Consider the following 17467-nt stretch of genomic DNA (forward strand, 5'->3'; position numbering starts at 1 on the left):
TGAAACTGCAGCATCAGAACTGTACAATTTTGTGAGGAGACGTGCTGACTGGCTTATGCTTAAGGTCAACACAGGAGCCTCACTGGAATCACTTAGAACGGTTAAACTTTCAGATTGCAATTTATCACAGTATGTCGAATGGAATTGTTTCAAAGGAAAAGAGGTTGTCACTCCTGTATGTCCCTAACTGAGCTGCATGATTTTGCAAGGAGGATAACTGATGTCAGTTATTTATTAAGCAACCAATCAGTCAATCAATGATGGATACTCGCCTGTTGCTTAGAAACTCGATCTGCTATTGAAGATGTGAAGGGGTCCATAGGTACTTCATTGCTCTTGGGGCTTTTTCAGTCTATCTGTGATTACAGGACTTGTAATCCCATCCACAGCACGGCTCTGTCCCAGCTTGGAGTCACTTCCTGCCTGGGCCATCACATGCCCAGAGGGGGAGTCCTCCCAAGATGGCTCAAGTTTCCATAACTCTTGAGCTGCATCTTGATGTTCACACGGGCTGTGTCTCTGAGATCAGGAGAGAGGAGGCTGAAGGTCTTGACCAAAAGCAGCGATAGGAAATCTGTCTATGGGATGTGAGGGGAGAATTGGTAACTAGCATGTATTGTCAGTAACTGGATATATTGGATAGCTGATATGAAACCAAAACGAGACTCGTGTGTGTCTCACGGATTCATGGGGTGTTTGAGTTCACGGAAGGTGTGCATGTGGGGAGAGCACATGCAGATGCGTGAAGGCCCCAGGCAAACTCTGTTGGCAGTCCACAAGTGCAGCCCACACGTATGTGTTTGTTTCTTTGTTTTTGAGACAGTCTCTCACTGGGATTGGGAGCTCACCAATTCATCAAGGCTGGCTGGCCAGTGAGGCTCAGGGATCTGCCTGTCTCTGCCTCCCCAGTGCTGGGTTACAAGTGTCAGCTGCCATGTAAAAAACATGGAAATCGGAGATCTAATTGAGCTAACTCCCCAACACCCAGCATGTGATTCTTAAGACCTAGATAGAAAATATTGCTCTTTTCCTTGAAATAATAGAGAGATAGGACAGAGGCGAGCTTTAGTGTCAGGTTCAAGAGTCACTTGTGGAGTGACAGCAGAGGATGTCCTGGGGCCACCACACATGCGCAGGTCGATTTTCATCTCAAAAGGCAGATCCAGGCGAACCTCTATAAATTCCAAGCTGGCCAGAGTTACACAATGAGGCCCTGTCTCAAAAAAAGGGGGCTCAGTTAGCAGCGTGCTTGCCTACCATGCACCAAGCTCTGGTTCAATCCATAAGAGCACATGCATTGAACATACCTGTCATCCCAGCATTCAAGTGGTGCAGGCAGGAAGATCAGAAGTTCAAGGTCATCTTTCATCTCAGCTACTCATTTCAAGCCTACATTAGACCTTATCATTAAAAAAAAAAAAAAAAAATAGACCAGGCGGCGGTGGTGACGCATGCCTTTAATCCCAGCCCTTGGGAGGCAGAGCCAGGCTGATCTCTGTGAGTTCAAGGCCAGCCTGGGCTACCAAGTGAGTTTCAGGAAAGGTGCAAAGCTACACAGAGAAAAACCTGTCTCGAAAAAGCAAAAAGATAAAAAAAAAAAAAAAAAAAAAAAAAAAAAAAAAAAAAAAAAAAAAAAAAAAAAAAAAAATTAAAAATAGATCCTGAAGACAGTTGATGGAAAGGATAAAATGGCACCGTCCTTGTCCTTGAGCATGGGGCTCCCTGGACCTCATGTGCCTCCTCCATGCTAAGCCAGGTTCTTCCTTTGTTGCTTCAGCAGTTTCTTGTTTGGGGGATAATATTTCTTTAAGTATCTCCAACCCACCATAAACTGGGACCGGTAGGCAGCACTTCCTGAGACTGGAGCAACTTCTAGGAACAAAAGAGCATGGAACCTTAGCTTGACATTAAACTTAGGAGACCTGAAAAGGCAGAAGGGCAGGGGTGGAAGTGATGCTCTGGGTGAAGATCTCCTTCACAGGAATGTAAGTCTGAGGAGAGGATACAAGTAGAGAAGAAATCTGCAGGAGGGAAGGCTCTGCTAATGTACACTTAGAGACTGGGAATTTCATGTAGATGGATACAAGCTTATGTGTTCTTTCTGAGCTTGGTGTCTCTCAGGAAATAACCTCACCTCGTCTGTTCTCTCCACCTCTAGATTACCCTTGCTCTGGAATGCTGGGCATGGTGTCTGGACTTATTTCAGACTCCCAGATTACAGCATCCAACCAAGGAGACAGAAACTGGATGCCAGAAAACATCCGCCTGGTGACCAGTCGTTCTGGCTGGGCCCTGCCGCCCTCACCCCACCCATACACCAATGAGTGGCTCCAAGTGGACTTGGGGGATGAGAAGATAGTGAGGGGTGTCATCATTCAGGGTGGGAAGCACCGAGAGAACAAGGTGTTCATGAAGAAGTTCAAGATCGCCTATAGTAACAACGGCTCCGACTGGAAAACCATCATGGATGACAGCAAGCGCAAGGCCAAGGTGAGGCCTGGGGTAGGGAACAGCCACTGTCTGGGGACACTGCCTGCTGGCTCACCAGGAAGTCACTTCTCCAGACCATGATAGAAGTGAAGAGTCATTTCTTCATGTCCTGGGATTTTTGTGGTGGTTTGGTTGTGTGTGTGTGTGTGTGTGTGTGTGTGTGTGTGTGTGTGTGTGTGTGTCTGTCTGTCTGTCTCTGTGTGTGTGTCTGTGCATGTGTGTGTGTGTATGTGAGTATGCATGTGCCCATGTATGGTTGTGCACACACATCCATTCACGCATGCCTAAAGCACCGCACATGTGAGTGTGGAGGCCAGAAGTCAACCTTGAATGTGGTTCCTCAGGAGCTAGCCACCTTGTTTTTTGAGACAGGGTCTAGGCTACTTGGCCATAAGTCCCAGCAATCCTCAAAATCTCCACCTCCTAAGCCCAGGATTACAAGCATGCACCACTATACCCAACTTTTTCCATGGGTTCTGGGGATCGAACTCAGGTCCTTATGCTTGCATGGCAGCACCTTACCAACTGAGCTATGGTCCAGGCCCCTTTTCACGTCCTGGCAGAAGTCAAGGCCTTCCCAGGGAAGCACAGGTTTGGCCAGGCTGGCTTGTCAGTAAGCTCCTGGGGTCTACCTGACTCCACCTCTCCAGCATGGGGGTGACAAATTCAAGATGCCTAATCTGGCTTTTACTTGGGCGCTGGGGGACTAGTCTCAGGTCCTCATGACTGCAGAGTAAGTGCTTTAGTTAGACCTGCCCCCCACCCCCCGCCCCCGCCCCGAAGCATTTGTTTGTCGGTTTGTTTGTTCACAGTACTGAAGAGCATGTATGCAGAGAACATACTCTTCACTGAACCACATTTCCCCACACTGTTTAAAGTTTCCATTGTTGAGCTGGGGATGTATGTAATCCCAGTACTCAGAAGGCAGAAGCAGAAGAATCTCTGTGAGACTAGCCTGGGGACATAGTGAGTTCCAGGCCAGTGTGGACTATAGAATGAGACTACACCAAAAATAAAACGCAAACATATATTCAGTTGTCATAAAATATGCATAGAATTTACCATCTGAATCTTTGTAAGCACACAGCATGACAGTGTCATGTAAATCCATATCTATGGCCAGCTCTTCTCCAGAACTTTAGGCTTGTGAAGCTGAGATGCTGGGCCCATCAGGAATCCCTCTCCGCTTCCCCTCAATCAGTCCTTACCCATCATCCTCCTGCCTCCCGCCCTGGGTCTGACTACTCAGGAGCCTCCTGTAAGCCAGTCATAGTACAGTATTCCTTGCTTCATGGCTAGTTTATTTCACTTAGTGTAACATTGAAGTCGTGTGCGTCCCAATTTCCTTCCTTTTAAGAGCAGAATAGTGTTCTGCCATGTGAAAAGCCACATTAATTTATACATTCACTACTGAGGGACCCTTGGGCTGTCTCTGTCTTTTGGCTATCGTGGATAATGCTTAGATATATTCTTATGCGTTTGGAACCTCTTAAAACTCAATAACCTCCTGCTAATCTAATGAAACGAGGAGGCAATCTGAATATTAAAATATCCCAGCATTCAAACCCAAAAGATATGCTTTAACCACTAGGTTTTACTCAGGGTTCTGGCTACATTTATTTACACTTCCTGAGCAGACCACACCAAGTTGGAACGGGTCCCAGGAGAGTACTTGGGTGGCCCTTAAGTGGATTTGGAATGAAAATGAGGACCCACCCCCAGGTTTTCACATACTCTGTGGACATTTCTCACACCAACACATTCGGCCTTTGTTCTAGGTCTTTCTAACTCTACCCACCCAAAGCTGTTTCCCCCATGGGTGAAGACCGCAGCTCATTGGCTGGGACATCCTCTTTCCCTTTCCAAACAGGGTGGCAAGGCCTTGCAGATAGGAAGCAATCCTGGTCCCACTGCTAGCTTTCCTCCCTCCAGATATGTGGCTTTGAGGGTAAGACCCTGTTCCCCCAAAGGCTGCAGGTCAGTGATGGAGCTGCCGGCCACTGGCGAAACCAATGTTCTTGCTGAGTACCGTGTCAAACTGTCTCTCATCCCTCCCTGAACTGACTTGTGGTTTCTAAAGCATCTCAGCATTGTGTGTGGCTACATTCTTTCTTTTCGGAGACAGGGTCTCATGGAGGCTCCCACTGTGGCTGGCCCCCAACTCACTAGGTAGCTGATGATGTCCTTGACTTTCTAATTCTCCTACTGGGATCACAGGCATGCACTATTATGCTTGGTGTATGCAATACTGAAGAATGAAACCCTGGGTCCAGTGCATGTTGGGCAAGCACTCAACCAATTAGTTGACCTACAGCCCCAGCTCATAACCTTCCTTCTATCTCATGTCTTTTTTACTTTCCTCTTTTAGTGTGTGTGTGTGTGTGTGTGTGTGTGTGTGTGTGTGTGTGTGTGTGCATGTTTATATGTGTAACTGTCTCTGGGTGTGTCATGCACTTATGTGCACAAGCATGTGGAAGCTGGAGGGCACTTTATCCATCATTCCTCAGACGTGATCCACCTTGTGTTTTGAGACACGGTCTCTCTCAGACCTGGGACTTACCAGCTAGGCTAGGCTTACCGCCCAGGGAGCCCCAGGAAATCTCCCATCTTGGTCTCCCCAGCACTAGGGTTACAGGTGTGTGACACCACTCCCAGTTTCTTTTTACTTGGGCTCTGGAAATCAAACTCAGTCCTTACCAACTGTACGATCTCCCAAGTCCACTTGTCCTTTTTATGTCCACCCTTTCTGGACTTGGGAAAAGGGAGAGGGAAACCCACCCCCAAACTGACGTCCCTGTACACCGACTTCAAAGAGTGGAATGGACCGTGACTTCATCCTGGAACTTGAGCAGGCAGCAAACCAACCCCCGCTGCTGCCGAAGCAGGGTGTGTTGTTGTGACACGTTCTTCACACGAGGCTCTGAGAGAGCAAACAAGTCGCCATATGTGTCTGATAGGAGGCATCATATGCTTCCTGTCATCTATCCCTCACGGCAGTGGAGCCTGAAGCTGTCAGCCTGTCGCTGCAAACCCAGTATAGAGTAGCACACGAAGCTGACGTGTGTGTTTCAACTTTAACAGAGTCCCCTGCTGGAGACTGGGTGAATACATTGGGATTTATCCCTGAAATGTTCGTCACTGTCATCCTCCTATGATACCTGAAGCCATGGAGACTTCTAGACCACTTAGACTGAGCCTAATCTCTGATTCTTAGCATGCTCTTCCCCTAAAATAATATTACTAAAGTAGAAATGGAAATTGGTAAAATCTTCCATTTCAGACAGCCTACATTTTCAAATTATATAAAGGTATTTGAAACGTATTCTACTTAATGGTCCAAATGCTGGCTGCCTGCCGAAGATGCCAGCCATCATTCACGTAAAAGTGAAATGTGGATATTTGTAGGATAAGACAATGCTTTTGTGAATTAATCTCCTTTATGCCCTTCCCTCACCCCCACCCACAAACGTATAATTGGCAAGGTCTATCTTCTACCAGAGTGGTTATGGTCAGAGCCTGGCCCTTGCAGCCCAACAGGTTACTCTTAGCCATCACAAATACCAGGAGAAAAGCCGAGAAAGGGGACTTATCTATCCGATGTGGCCCCATTGAGAAGATGAGCAAAGAGGGTATCAATGGCCCCAAGTTTATCTTCCAGGTCCTGGGCATGAGGCTTAGGTTTAAAGAGAGGGCTAGAGGTATGCATAGATAAGCAGTGCTGGTCAATTGTGGTCTCGCCCATCACTGATCCACCCTTGTCTCAGCTCCCATCTCTGCTGCAAGGTGGTCTGACAAGTCCTCAGAACTGTGTGAAATCTCTTCCTGGGGGACAAGCTCTCACTGTGGCTAGCACCAGCCTTCAGCCTTTTCTTTTGCCCAGAATTTACTAGGGAAATTCTAATTCTTTGGGGTTCATCATTTTTTCTATAGTATAAAAGTCAAGGTGAGGGCATGATTGTCTCTCTTTTAACTTCCTTCTTGCCGGGATGGTTACATGTCAGGGTCTAGATTAACTAGACGTTTCAGGCCTAGAAGGAGCCAAAGACCTCAGGTTCTAAAGAACAATGGTTTGTGGAGCCCTACGCTAATTCCTAAGCCAGCCTCTGCTGTCTGAGTTCACCCGAGCCCATGCGGCTTTCACAGCTAGTGTTTTCCCAGCTCACCACTGACAGCTTTCATAAAGATTCACATTGTGTTCGTTCTTTGTTCAAGCTGAAGTGGGGAAAGGGTCCCAGAATTCCAACGATAACAGTGCTTCCTCTGATGCTCTTCCCAGCCTCATCAGTGTAGACAGGACTTGTGTGTGTAGTAATGGTGTTTTCGTTACAATTAGCGTCTTGCTGACAACAGCTTAATTGGGACTAACAATGCTGTGTGTCAGATTCTCAATTACTCACAGTGCTTGTGGATCTATCAAGAGTCAGGACCTTGATAGCAAATGTATTCCTTAAAAAAGGAAATTGATGAATTAAGCTCTAGTGTTAGTATGTTAGATTGCTACTGGATTTTCTGAGTTATAAAGGCCAATTAATTAACTTCAAGAACCCAGAGCCCTTGGTTGTCTGTCTGTCTCTTCCTACATGTTTCCTGTAGACATGGCATGTTCTCCCTGGGATCCTCACATCCTCTGCTGTGTTAGGATGCTGAGCCCATTCGGTGTGCTCCCACTCTGCCTGGAAGGGCTGGGGTGGCCACTCCATCTGGCTGCCAGTTTGCACCAAGTTAAAGGCACATCAGTGAATACAAATGTGTTTCCTGGGTACAGACATTTCTTGGACGTTGGTGTTCTTCCCTCCTAGTGAAGAGGCCAGAAGCATGGTGTGTGCGGAAGACATCTCAGCTATACAGGAGGCCAACACAGGAGAATCACGTCAGCTCAGGAACTGTAGTCAGTCCTGGGTACCACAGAAAGACCCTCTTTCCTCAAAAGCAAAAATAAAGTGAGGAGACTGTGCTACTTGATCTTTGAGAGCCAGAGCCCTGGAGTGGTGTGGCTAAGAGTGCGAGTCAGTCAGCCAAGGTTTGCATCCTGCCTCCACAAACTCCTTGACTACTCTGTGACCCATTTCCTCATCTAGAAAAGATGTGTAAAGGACTCTAGAGATGACTGGGGAGGTAAAGTGTTTACCTCGCAAGCTTGAGGACCTGAATTTGATCGACCCACATGAAAAAGTCGGTTATGGTAGAGTTTGCTTGCAGTCCTAGCAGTTGGGGAGGGGGAGGGGCAGGCAGAGGCAAATGGATCCTTAGGGACTCTGATCACCAGACAGAGGTGCTATTAGGGTGCTAATCAGTATACCCTAACAGACGTTGTTAAAAAAACAAAGCAAAAAAGTAGAGAATGCCTGAGGGAATAATACCTGAAGTTGCCCTGTGGCCTCCATAAACACACACACACACACACACACACACACACACACACACACACACACACACACACGGGATGGTAGAAACCAATGCATACTGTAGTTCAGACCACCACCTGAATGTCCCTAGTAACCAGGATTGCTGTTGACCATTGAGGTAAGAAGACTTTTGGTCTGTAAGTACCTTAGCTGGTAGTATTCCTTAAGCAAAAGCTTTCCATTCATCGGTTTAAGCTAAGGTCTTGAAATATGGCATTTGGATTCCATTAAACTATTACTGAGCTGAGAGTATAGATTAGGGGTAGAGCACTTCCCTAATACACAGGAGGCCTTGTTTCCAACCCAAGCATCACAAAAGGAAATTAATTCTTCCTTCTTCAGGGATTTAATTCACCCTCTTCAAGAGGACCAAGTTTGAGCAAAAACAGGAGCCTCTCATTTAAGAACCAGTAACTGCAGTCTTTACTGAAATTCGGTATCTACTATAAACTCCACGAGGTGGCTAGTTCTCTTCCTACATTATCTTCCTCCACCTCAAATAAGTGATACGGAGCCACATCTGCAAGGCAGATGGGAGGATCATTTCAAAGCCTCCCATTAAATCTTCAGCTTCTGGAGCAACAGTGTGTGCTTTAAGGCTCCTGAGAAATGACACTGGCCAGTTCTTAGACCACATTTGTTTTTCCTTTTCTCACTTATGGAAGAAATACCAAGCATTTCTAAAGAAATGGGTTCAGTTCCCACTTCTATGCCCTACCAAGAGTCCCGATGAAGGTGGCTGGGGAGATGGTTGCATTTGTAAAGTACTCGCTGTGCAAGCAAGACCCAAGTTACATCCCCCCCATCCATGTACTCAGTCATCATGGCAGCTGGCAAGTGGAGACCCTGGATCACCGGCTAGCCAGTCTAGCCAGTTGGTGAGTTCCAGATTCAGCTAGAGACTCTCTCAAAAAATAATGTGGAGAGCGATTAAGGAAGACATCCAGCATTGACCTCTGACCTGCACAGGCTTGGGCACACTCATGTATATCACACATGCATGTGTAACACACACACACAGAGAAAGATAGACAGACGGACAGACAGACACACACACACACAGAGAGACTTGAATCAAGTAAGGGGGTTCAGAAAATGCCACTCCCAAATACGCCCCCTTGGATTTTCTGGTTTAGGGTCTGTAGGGCCCAGAAAATGCAGGTACAGTTCTCTCTGAGCTTCCTTCCCCTGCTAACAAAGATCCTCTGGGGCCTGTCCGAGGAATGTCATCAAACAGGAAAGGATGAAGGCCATGTCACAGCAGGGAAGGCTGGGGTCAGACCCCCACCTAGACATAATGGGCACAGGTCTTACCTTCTGGGACCTATAAATCATCATCTGCCCCCTACACTGCTTGCAGTCTCTCGCCTTGCTCTAGAAAGAGAGATAGGCATTTCCAGAGCTCACTGGGTACTCAGGAATTTGCTTTTCTTCAAGGCTCTGAGGATATTCTTAATGTGGTCCTTCCTTCTGTTAACCTTTCTACTCTGTTTAGTTCATACTCAGTTACTGACCTCTTAGACAGTAAGAGTTTCTACTGTCCTATACAAAGAAGAAACCAAGTGACCTCGTGTATGTGTGTGTGTGTGTGTGTGTGTGTGTGTGTGTGTATCTATGTGTGCATATGGTTCATGTACAGGTGTGTGTGTGTCTCTGTGTGTGTGTGTATCTATGTGTGCATATGGTTCATGTACAGGTGTGTTGTGTCTGTGTCTGTACATGCATATGGTTCATGTACAGGTGTGTGTATGTCTGTGTGTGTGTGTGTGTGTGTGTGTGTGTGTGTGTGTGTTTTGTGTGCAAGGATGTTCATGAATGTGGAGGCCAGAGGACACCCGCAGGTGTCATTCCTCAGGCACTTTTCACCTTGTGTTTTGACACAAGTCTCTCACTGACCTGGGCTAACCATTTAGACAAGGCCGGCTGGTTAGCAAGTTCCAGGGATCTGCCCGTCTCTGCCTCCACAGTGGCGGGATCACAAATGCATAGCACCATACCCAGCCTCCTTTTTCATGGATTCTGGGCATTGAACCCAGGGCCGTATTCTTGAAAGGCACGGATTTGACCCGCTGCGCCACCTACCCAGTTCTTATTACTTTTTCTCTTAATAACCAGCTCTTTTTGCTTCACAGTCTTTCGAAGGCAACAACAACTACGACACCCCCGAGCTGCGGACGTTCTCTCCTCTCTCCACGCGCTTCATCAGAATCTACCCTGAGAGAGCCACACACAGCGGGCTTGGCCTGAGGATGGAGCTTCTGGGCTGTGAAGTGGAAGGTGACTATAGTTCCTAGGGCCCCTTCTCCTCCCTCCCTTTCTACTTACATCCTCACGCATCTCTGCCTCTGAGGTGCTGAGGTAAAGCTGCCACCCTCTCCCCGGAGTGAACGGTAGCTTCATACCTCACAGCCAGTGAGATCTGGCACACACACCCCATGCCACAGATCATCCAAGTTTTGCCTCAGTAGTCTACACTGCTTTCTTTCTTTGGAGTCTAGAAGATTGTCTCTCTTGAGTGTGTGTGTGGGGTGTGTGTGTGTGTGTGTGTGTGTGTGTGTGTTAGAGAGATGGCTCAGTTGGTTGGTAAAATGCTTGCCACACAAAGCATGAAGGCCTGAGTTCAATCCTCAGAATCCACATTTTAAAAAAAAAATGCTGGGTGTGGTAGTGCGCGTTCGTATTCCTAGCACTGGAGAGGCAGGGAGAGGCAAATCCATCCCAGGCTAGCGAGAGACCCCGTCTCAAAAACCAAGGTGGATAACATCTGCAGAACAAAAGTCAAGGTTGACCTCTGGCTTCCACATGTATGTATACACATGTACACCTCCACACACAGGAACATCCACATACAAAAATATCAAGGTGAAACATACAAAAACAAAAATTCATTTTGCTTATTCATTTTTGAGATTGCTTATTCATTTTGAGATTTATTTTGAGATTGAGAGTCCCACTATACTCTAAATTGGCCTCAAGTTTGTGATCCTCCTGTCTCAGCATCCCAACTAGCTGAGATTATGATATGTGCCACCATTTTAAAATGAATAACCCAGTGTCTTTGAGCGTATCCACAGTTTTCTTGTCTCCACCATCTCTCTGGGGTTCTGAAATACTTCCATTGAGGTTCAGTGACGCCCTCGGCCCACTACGCTGCCTCTCCCTCTGTCCACTTCTCAAAACCCCTCGCCAACTCTTTTGGCTTCCAAGGGTAAAGGGGTCATCAAATGGCCCAGAGGGAAAATCACTTTTGCTATGGCAAGACTGGCAACCTAAATTCAATCCCTGGAACCTTCCAAAGAGGAGAGAATTGACCCATGAGAGTTGATCTCTGGTCTCCACATGTACGCACTTGCTCACATAGTCATCTGCACCCCCACACATACACCACACATGCACAAATAACAAAGTCAAAATTATTTTAATAAATAAAATAATAAATAAATATGTGTATAGGTCTGTCCCATCCAAATTTCTGTCTGTACTATTGACTACTGTCCTGCTCCATTTGATAGAGGGATGTCAAGACATCTTGGATTGATTCCTTAGGCTGCTAGGAAGAAAGAAAGTTTGACCTGTGATAAAGTATCTGATCCTATGGTGAAGTCTGCTGAAGGACATTCCCTCATTTCTCAGATTATCATATGAAGGTCACGTGAAGGACAAATTTCAGACCCAAAATCTTACCAGGGACGGAGGTGCTGAGTGATTTGAGCTGGTTATTGTACCATTTGTTGCTTGATGCAATGGAATTCCCATCTGCCTTAGATCTGGGTATAAATGAGTAACCTTACACCAGCTTTTCCTCCTCCATAGAGGTCCTTCTCTGGGTTACCTAGAAGAATGGCTGCTGTTGGTGCCCAGATGTTAATCAACTGAGCACATGCTCGAAGTTGTTGTGAAGAAGGCTTTTTAATATCACCTTCCTCAGGTTTCAGAATTATGTGTGTGTTGAGCTACCCAAACATAATTACATTCCTGAGCACATTAAATGCCGTAGAACTTTCTCTATGCACTGTAGGATTTTAGGCTATCAATCACCACACTGCTGAGTAATTCATAGCTACTCCTCGATACAGATTGAAAATCAAGTTGTGACTCCCACCCTACCCATGCTTGTGGCTTCCAAATCTGTAGTCTTAATCTTTCCGACACTATCACTGCAGACCAACAGTCAATGTCAGGGATCAGGCAAATGACAAAGAAGCAGTTAGCAACCTTGAGCGAGTATAAAATGTGCTCATTCAGCGTTCTGAGAAGGGCGGTCCTCTGGGAGAGGGGAGGTGGTACCCGGAGGCAGGTGTTTCACCCTGATCCTGGGCGGAACTGTGATTTAGAGGGTGGGATGAATGGGGGGGGGGGTTTTGCAAACATTGAGCCTTGTGGCAGTTTGCCAGTTTCAAGTGCAGCGTAAGATAGGGGACATACAAGCACTGCCCTGAGGTAAAGAAAAGTCATCTGGGAAACATAATGCCACCGCTTCTTAATGCACGTGGCGAGGGGCTGCCCTTCTCTGCCTGAGGCCCCTTCTCAGGCTTTATCAAGTGAGCACTGGGACCAAGCTTCTTAGTGGTGTCTGAAGGGCTACTGGGGAGATGATGGGGTCCAGTCCAGCCTTGAAGGACTCTCTAGCCTGTTTTGTGCTCAAGCTCCTTTTTAACAACAGTTGGAGATCCCCAGAAGACTGTCAGACTGGGAAACTGAGGCATGAAAATGAGTCACTTCTTACTTTTTGTAATGGAACCTAGGTGCCACCTTGGACCACTTCCAGTAATAAGCCTCTCCTTGTACGCACGATTAACAATGAGGAAACGTCCACAGAATGAGCAGAGCCTAAAAGTCTTAAAAGTTGCAGGTTATCAAGGACTGTGCACGCTGAGGGACAATAGCTATACCAATGGCCAGGCGTTCTGCTGACCCAGGGATGGCAGTGAATAGAGCCTGGGGTGTGTGTGTACATCAGGTAGGAGTGTGCATGGATATGTGTTCAGATGAGTGTGTGCATGTGCTCGTGTGTGTGTGTGTGTGTGTGTGTGTGTGTGTGTGTGTGTGAGTGTGTGTGTGTGTGTGTGTAAAACACTAACTATTAAGAAAAAAATGTAATAAGTACTGGGTAGATGGCACAGAGGGTAAAATCCTTGCCTTTCAAGAATAAGGCCCTGGGTTCAATTTCCAGAATCCATCCAGAAGAAAGTTTACATGGTGGTAAATATTTGTGATCCTACCACTGGGAAGGCAGGGATAGGCAGATCCCAGGAACTCACTAACCAACTAGTTTCACGAAGTCCAGGAGATGGGCCTAAACAGCAAATGTCATCTGTTCATGGTGATTTCCTAGCTATTCTTAGGTTCAGGGCTTTGGAGCACTGGAAACTCAGTTCTGCCTCTACATTTCGCTTAATGCTGCTCACTCCTTAAGCACAGTGACAGTGTTGAGTTCCTCCCAATAAAGCAACTGTAACTGGCGCATTCCTCCTGGCCAGGGCTGGAGAGGAGCCTCCCCCACTTACCTATTCCCAGCCTCTCATATGGTTCTCTCCCATTAAGAGACTTGACCCTTATCTCTTGTCCTGTAATGTGAAATACAATCCTCCAAACTGTAAAATATTAAACAGATTGCAAAAATGAGTAACAGGCTGGGGGAAAAAATGGACTGAACCAAATTTAAAGGACTTCAAAAGCAGTCTTTGATTAATGCTGGCTACTTTTCAACTACAAACTCCAAGATACAGGGGGCCCAGCCAGCAGTGGAATGCAATCCCACTGGAGACCAGACTAGGTGAGCTGACCTCAGGCCACAGGAGACAGCTCACACACCTGCCTGGGACAGAGGGCCCCAGGTGGAGAGCTGCTTAGAGAGAAACAGAACAACCTGTGAGCAAAGACTAGCGCCATGCCAAGTGCGAGCTGATGTTCCTTTGTGCAGAAAAAACAGTGATACAGACAGAAAACTAGTCAATACTGAGACCATGATAGAATTCGTGGGTGTGGCTTCTTAGTACTTCAGAAATAAAAGGGAATGTGGTGTGTGCTCTCACGCGGGGGTTCTTGACTCCAGAGTTATGAACAAATATCTGGGATACTCGAGAGGCTTTGCAGGAAAGAAATGTTTACATAGATAACTATGTTTTGACTGCCCCTGCAGCCAAATTTACTCAGCGGGTAGGGATCAAACACCCAAACCCAGCAGCCCCTCATTCATGTTATAAAATTCAGGGGTGTTTAGCTTCCCACAAGAGAGGCAGAGCATGTCCCTAGCCTCCACAGTACCCTCTAGAGTGTGCTGCGCAAGCATATCGGAAGCTTGATAACACTTTTCAGAAGTGTGGGAAGTAATACCTGGATCTTGTTTCAGCGCCTACAGCTGGACCAACCACGCCTAATGGGAACCCAGTGGACGAGTGTGACGATGACCAGGCCAACTGCCACAGCGGCACAGGTGATGACTTCCAGCTCACAGGTGCAGAGCCCACCCTCCTCCCACCATTGTGCCCTGTCCGTCTGTGTCCTAGTCTTCTGTGTGTCTGCTTGTCGCTCAGAGTGGTGGGTGGCCGGGGTACTGGCAGGGCCACTGAAGAATGGAAACCCACAGGTGGCTTGCCACCCCCCAGGTGGCTCCGTTTCCTCCCACCACCCACGTCCACAAATCACTCCTAGTAGCTGCGGCTGTTTTCAGAGCTGAGCGTGTCAAATTCATCTTCAGGCACACACACACACACACACACACACACACACACACACACACACACACACACACACCCGAGGTACCATGCACAGCACCCTTCCCTAACCACACGCTATAAAGCGTTCACTTTCCTTTCCTAATGAGGACAAAATTGTTTGAGTGGAGGCTTTATCCAACAAATTGATTAAATTAGACTTCTAATTTCAATGCAGCTTTTAAGTTAGGATTTTGCAAATTGTTTTGTATTGAAATTTACTAAGGCGGAATTAGCTATGACTTCACATCAGCCCTGCCTGGCAGGTTCATCAGATGGGGATATGCAGGTGCCTCGGGGTCTATCTGGTGTTACTCTCACACCATCCAAAACCACAGAATCTATAAAGAAACCTTTTTTTCCACTTAGACTGGCAGAGGGAATTAAACAAATAGAGAAATGGGACTGCCCACTTGAAAACTGGGCAGGGCACTGAAATTCATACTCTATTTCTGCAAAAGGTATAACAGGACCTTTAAGACTAACTGGAACAGAAAACTCTGACAATCGTTTTGTGTTGTGTATGCGTGTGTTTGTGTGTGCATGCACATGTGTATGCTTGTGAAAGTCAGAGAAGGACATTGGATGTCCTCTTCAATTTGTTCCTTATTTTTGGAACCCCGCCACCCCACCCCACCCCCGCCCAGTTTGGCTGGACTGGCTGACCACTGAGGTCTAGGGAGTTACTTGTCTCTACCTAGCCCACGCTAGGGCTACAGATGTGTATTTCGGCTCCTAACTCTGTGTTTTAAAAAGCCTGGCTTGGCTTTTTATTGCATCTGATATAAAAACCAAGTGCACTGAATTTAAACAGACAAGGACCTTCACGGGCCGTAGAGACCCAAACCCTTCCCTCTTAGACATGTGGGTGGAGCCTGGGCACATGTTTGTTTGGGGGTCTGCAGAATTGTGCTGGGTCTTTATGCATACCCACCCCCTTGGAAAATGTTGATGGCGATAACAAATGCCAGGAGGCGCCCGGTCAGGAGGCACCCTGTAGTGTTGTGGGGCAGGCTGTCTATGATACAGGCAGCCTGTTGATGCCTGGTCTACTGTGGTGGCTGCGTTTGGTCTGGGGACTGCGAAGGCAGGCTAGCCCCGATACCCATCTCACAACACACACATGGCGCAGTTGTGCTTGAGTTTAGTGATCTCAGAATGACGGATGAGAATGGATTCAGCTTTGCCCCGGGCCACTTGTGTTGTTCACTGCCTCTCGGGAACACGGAGGATGGGGACCCCGCTGGGCCAAAGAGAGAAAAGTCGGCACTGACGTAGGAAGGGGTCTGGCCCTCGGTGAGCAACATGGCCAGCTGCCAGAGGCCACGGCAAGAAGAGCTGTTGTCCTTTACACAGACAGGTTGATGTTGCCAGTAGAGATGCCTGTGGGCCTGACTTGTCCTCTGACAGGTGACCGGTGGGTGGGACCCGTCACCCCACCTTTCACTTCTGTTTTCCCTCTGGCTTCCTGCACCTAACTTTTTATGTGGGCACTAGGGATCGAACTCGGGTCCTTGGGCTTATGCAGCAAGGACTTTGCTGAACTGTCTTCCCAAGCGCCTGACCCAGAGCCCCCGTAATGAATTCTCATGAGCAAAGTTGACGGTGTTATCATGTAATTTCCTAATACTGCAAGGCTAATGGCTGAACCCATTCAAGCGAAAATTTAGGGACTGTCCCTTGGTTCATTTCCAATTACGTCAAAGTCTCTCCTCTGCAAGAGGAAAGAGCTCCAGGCCCTAGGTAAAACACAAGGTTAAAGGGGGGAAAAATCAACCCAGAAATGTAGCACAGCTGACCAGAATTTTTATGTTTAAATCCCAACCCCCCCCCCGAAACTGTCACCCTCCAAATTTCAAAGATTTACCACACGGCTGTGGGCTGGCAATGGAAATCTTATACTTAAGTAGCCACAAGCCCCAAAATGTTTGTCCGATGAATGCAGAGACATTTTTATGTCAGACAACAAGTTCTGGGGCCAACATAGAAAACAGTTCCATCCCCAAGCCAGGCCCCATACAACCTTCCCAGAGTCGCCTGCAAGCAGGCCACCCCAAGCCTTAGGGTTCTGTGGGCCCCAACACAGCCTCAGCGAAGTCCCTCATGAAAAGGAGGCATTTCAGAATCACAGTACACCCTTTTCAATTGCCCTCTGTGGAGGGCTCTTATCCTTGTGAGCCCGAGGGTAGTCAGTTAATATTGATTAGAAACAAAGGTTCAGATTTACTCCCCATATCCGAACAAACGGCCTTCTCATTTTTACGTTAGTTCATGACTGAGCCAACTGAAACCAGAGCCTTTGAATGAATAGGGCAAGCCTGTTAGCCTGGAGCAAAGCGCAGATGAGGCAAGCCTTGCACCCCAGAAAATGTGTCATTCAGAGTGGAAACAGTGACAGCCCTTGAGAGGACAAGGTTTTGTTTCACCTACAGTGATGAAATGGTTTCTTTAGTAGAGAAAAAAAAATCTTTCCTAATTTTTTTTAAAGTTAACCATGCCATGAAAGAAAATAGTTATTTTCTTAGGCTAGTATGTCTCAACAATTCTAAAAATCTATGCCCATTAGTAAGAACCTCAGGGGCTGGTCATGCCCGGCCCACAGCCCACTAAGAACACATGGTCTTGTTCATTCTCAGGCTTGATTTTCATTGGTTATGTTGAATATATTACATTGGTCAAAATTAAAAGTGTATGTGTGTGTGAGTGTGAAGGAGTGTGTCGTTTTCCTGGAAAAGGCAATGCTCACATAACATCATTTTCATGAATCCAACTAACCACACCTGACCCGAGTACCTTTCATCTGTAAAACACTGACTCGCTGAGCTCACACCTGCTCCAAGCAACTTTCTACATACA

At 47.0% G+C, this 17467-nt stretch overlaps 1 protein-coding gene across 5 annotated transcripts in view; it reads left to right on the forward strand.

Moving 5' to 3' along the window:
* Nrp1 (neuropilin 1) overlaps positions 1 to 17467 on the forward strand; it is a 156225-nt gene that overhangs the window by 117336 nt on the left and 21422 nt on the right. For 4 of the 5 annotated variants that reach the window (XM_028887838.2, XM_028887837.2, XM_028887841.2 and 1 more), the window contains 3 exons: positions 2159 to 2490; positions 10028 to 10172; positions 14248 to 14352. In XM_028887838.2, coding sequence (XP_028743671.1) covers positions 2159 to 2490; positions 10028 to 10172; positions 14248 to 14352 — 582 coding nt within the window. The remainder of the gene's footprint in view (positions 1 to 2158; positions 2491 to 10027; positions 10173 to 14247; positions 14353 to 17467) is intronic. The other variant, XM_028887840.2, reaches the window with a different exon arrangement.

This window comes from Peromyscus leucopus, chromosome 5 (genome assembly GCF_004664715.2).
Source record: "Peromyscus leucopus breed LL Stock chromosome 5, UCI_PerLeu_2.1, whole genome shotgun sequence".
In the NCBI taxonomy this organism is placed as follows: Eukaryota; Metazoa; Chordata; class Mammalia; order Rodentia; family Cricetidae; genus Peromyscus; species Peromyscus leucopus.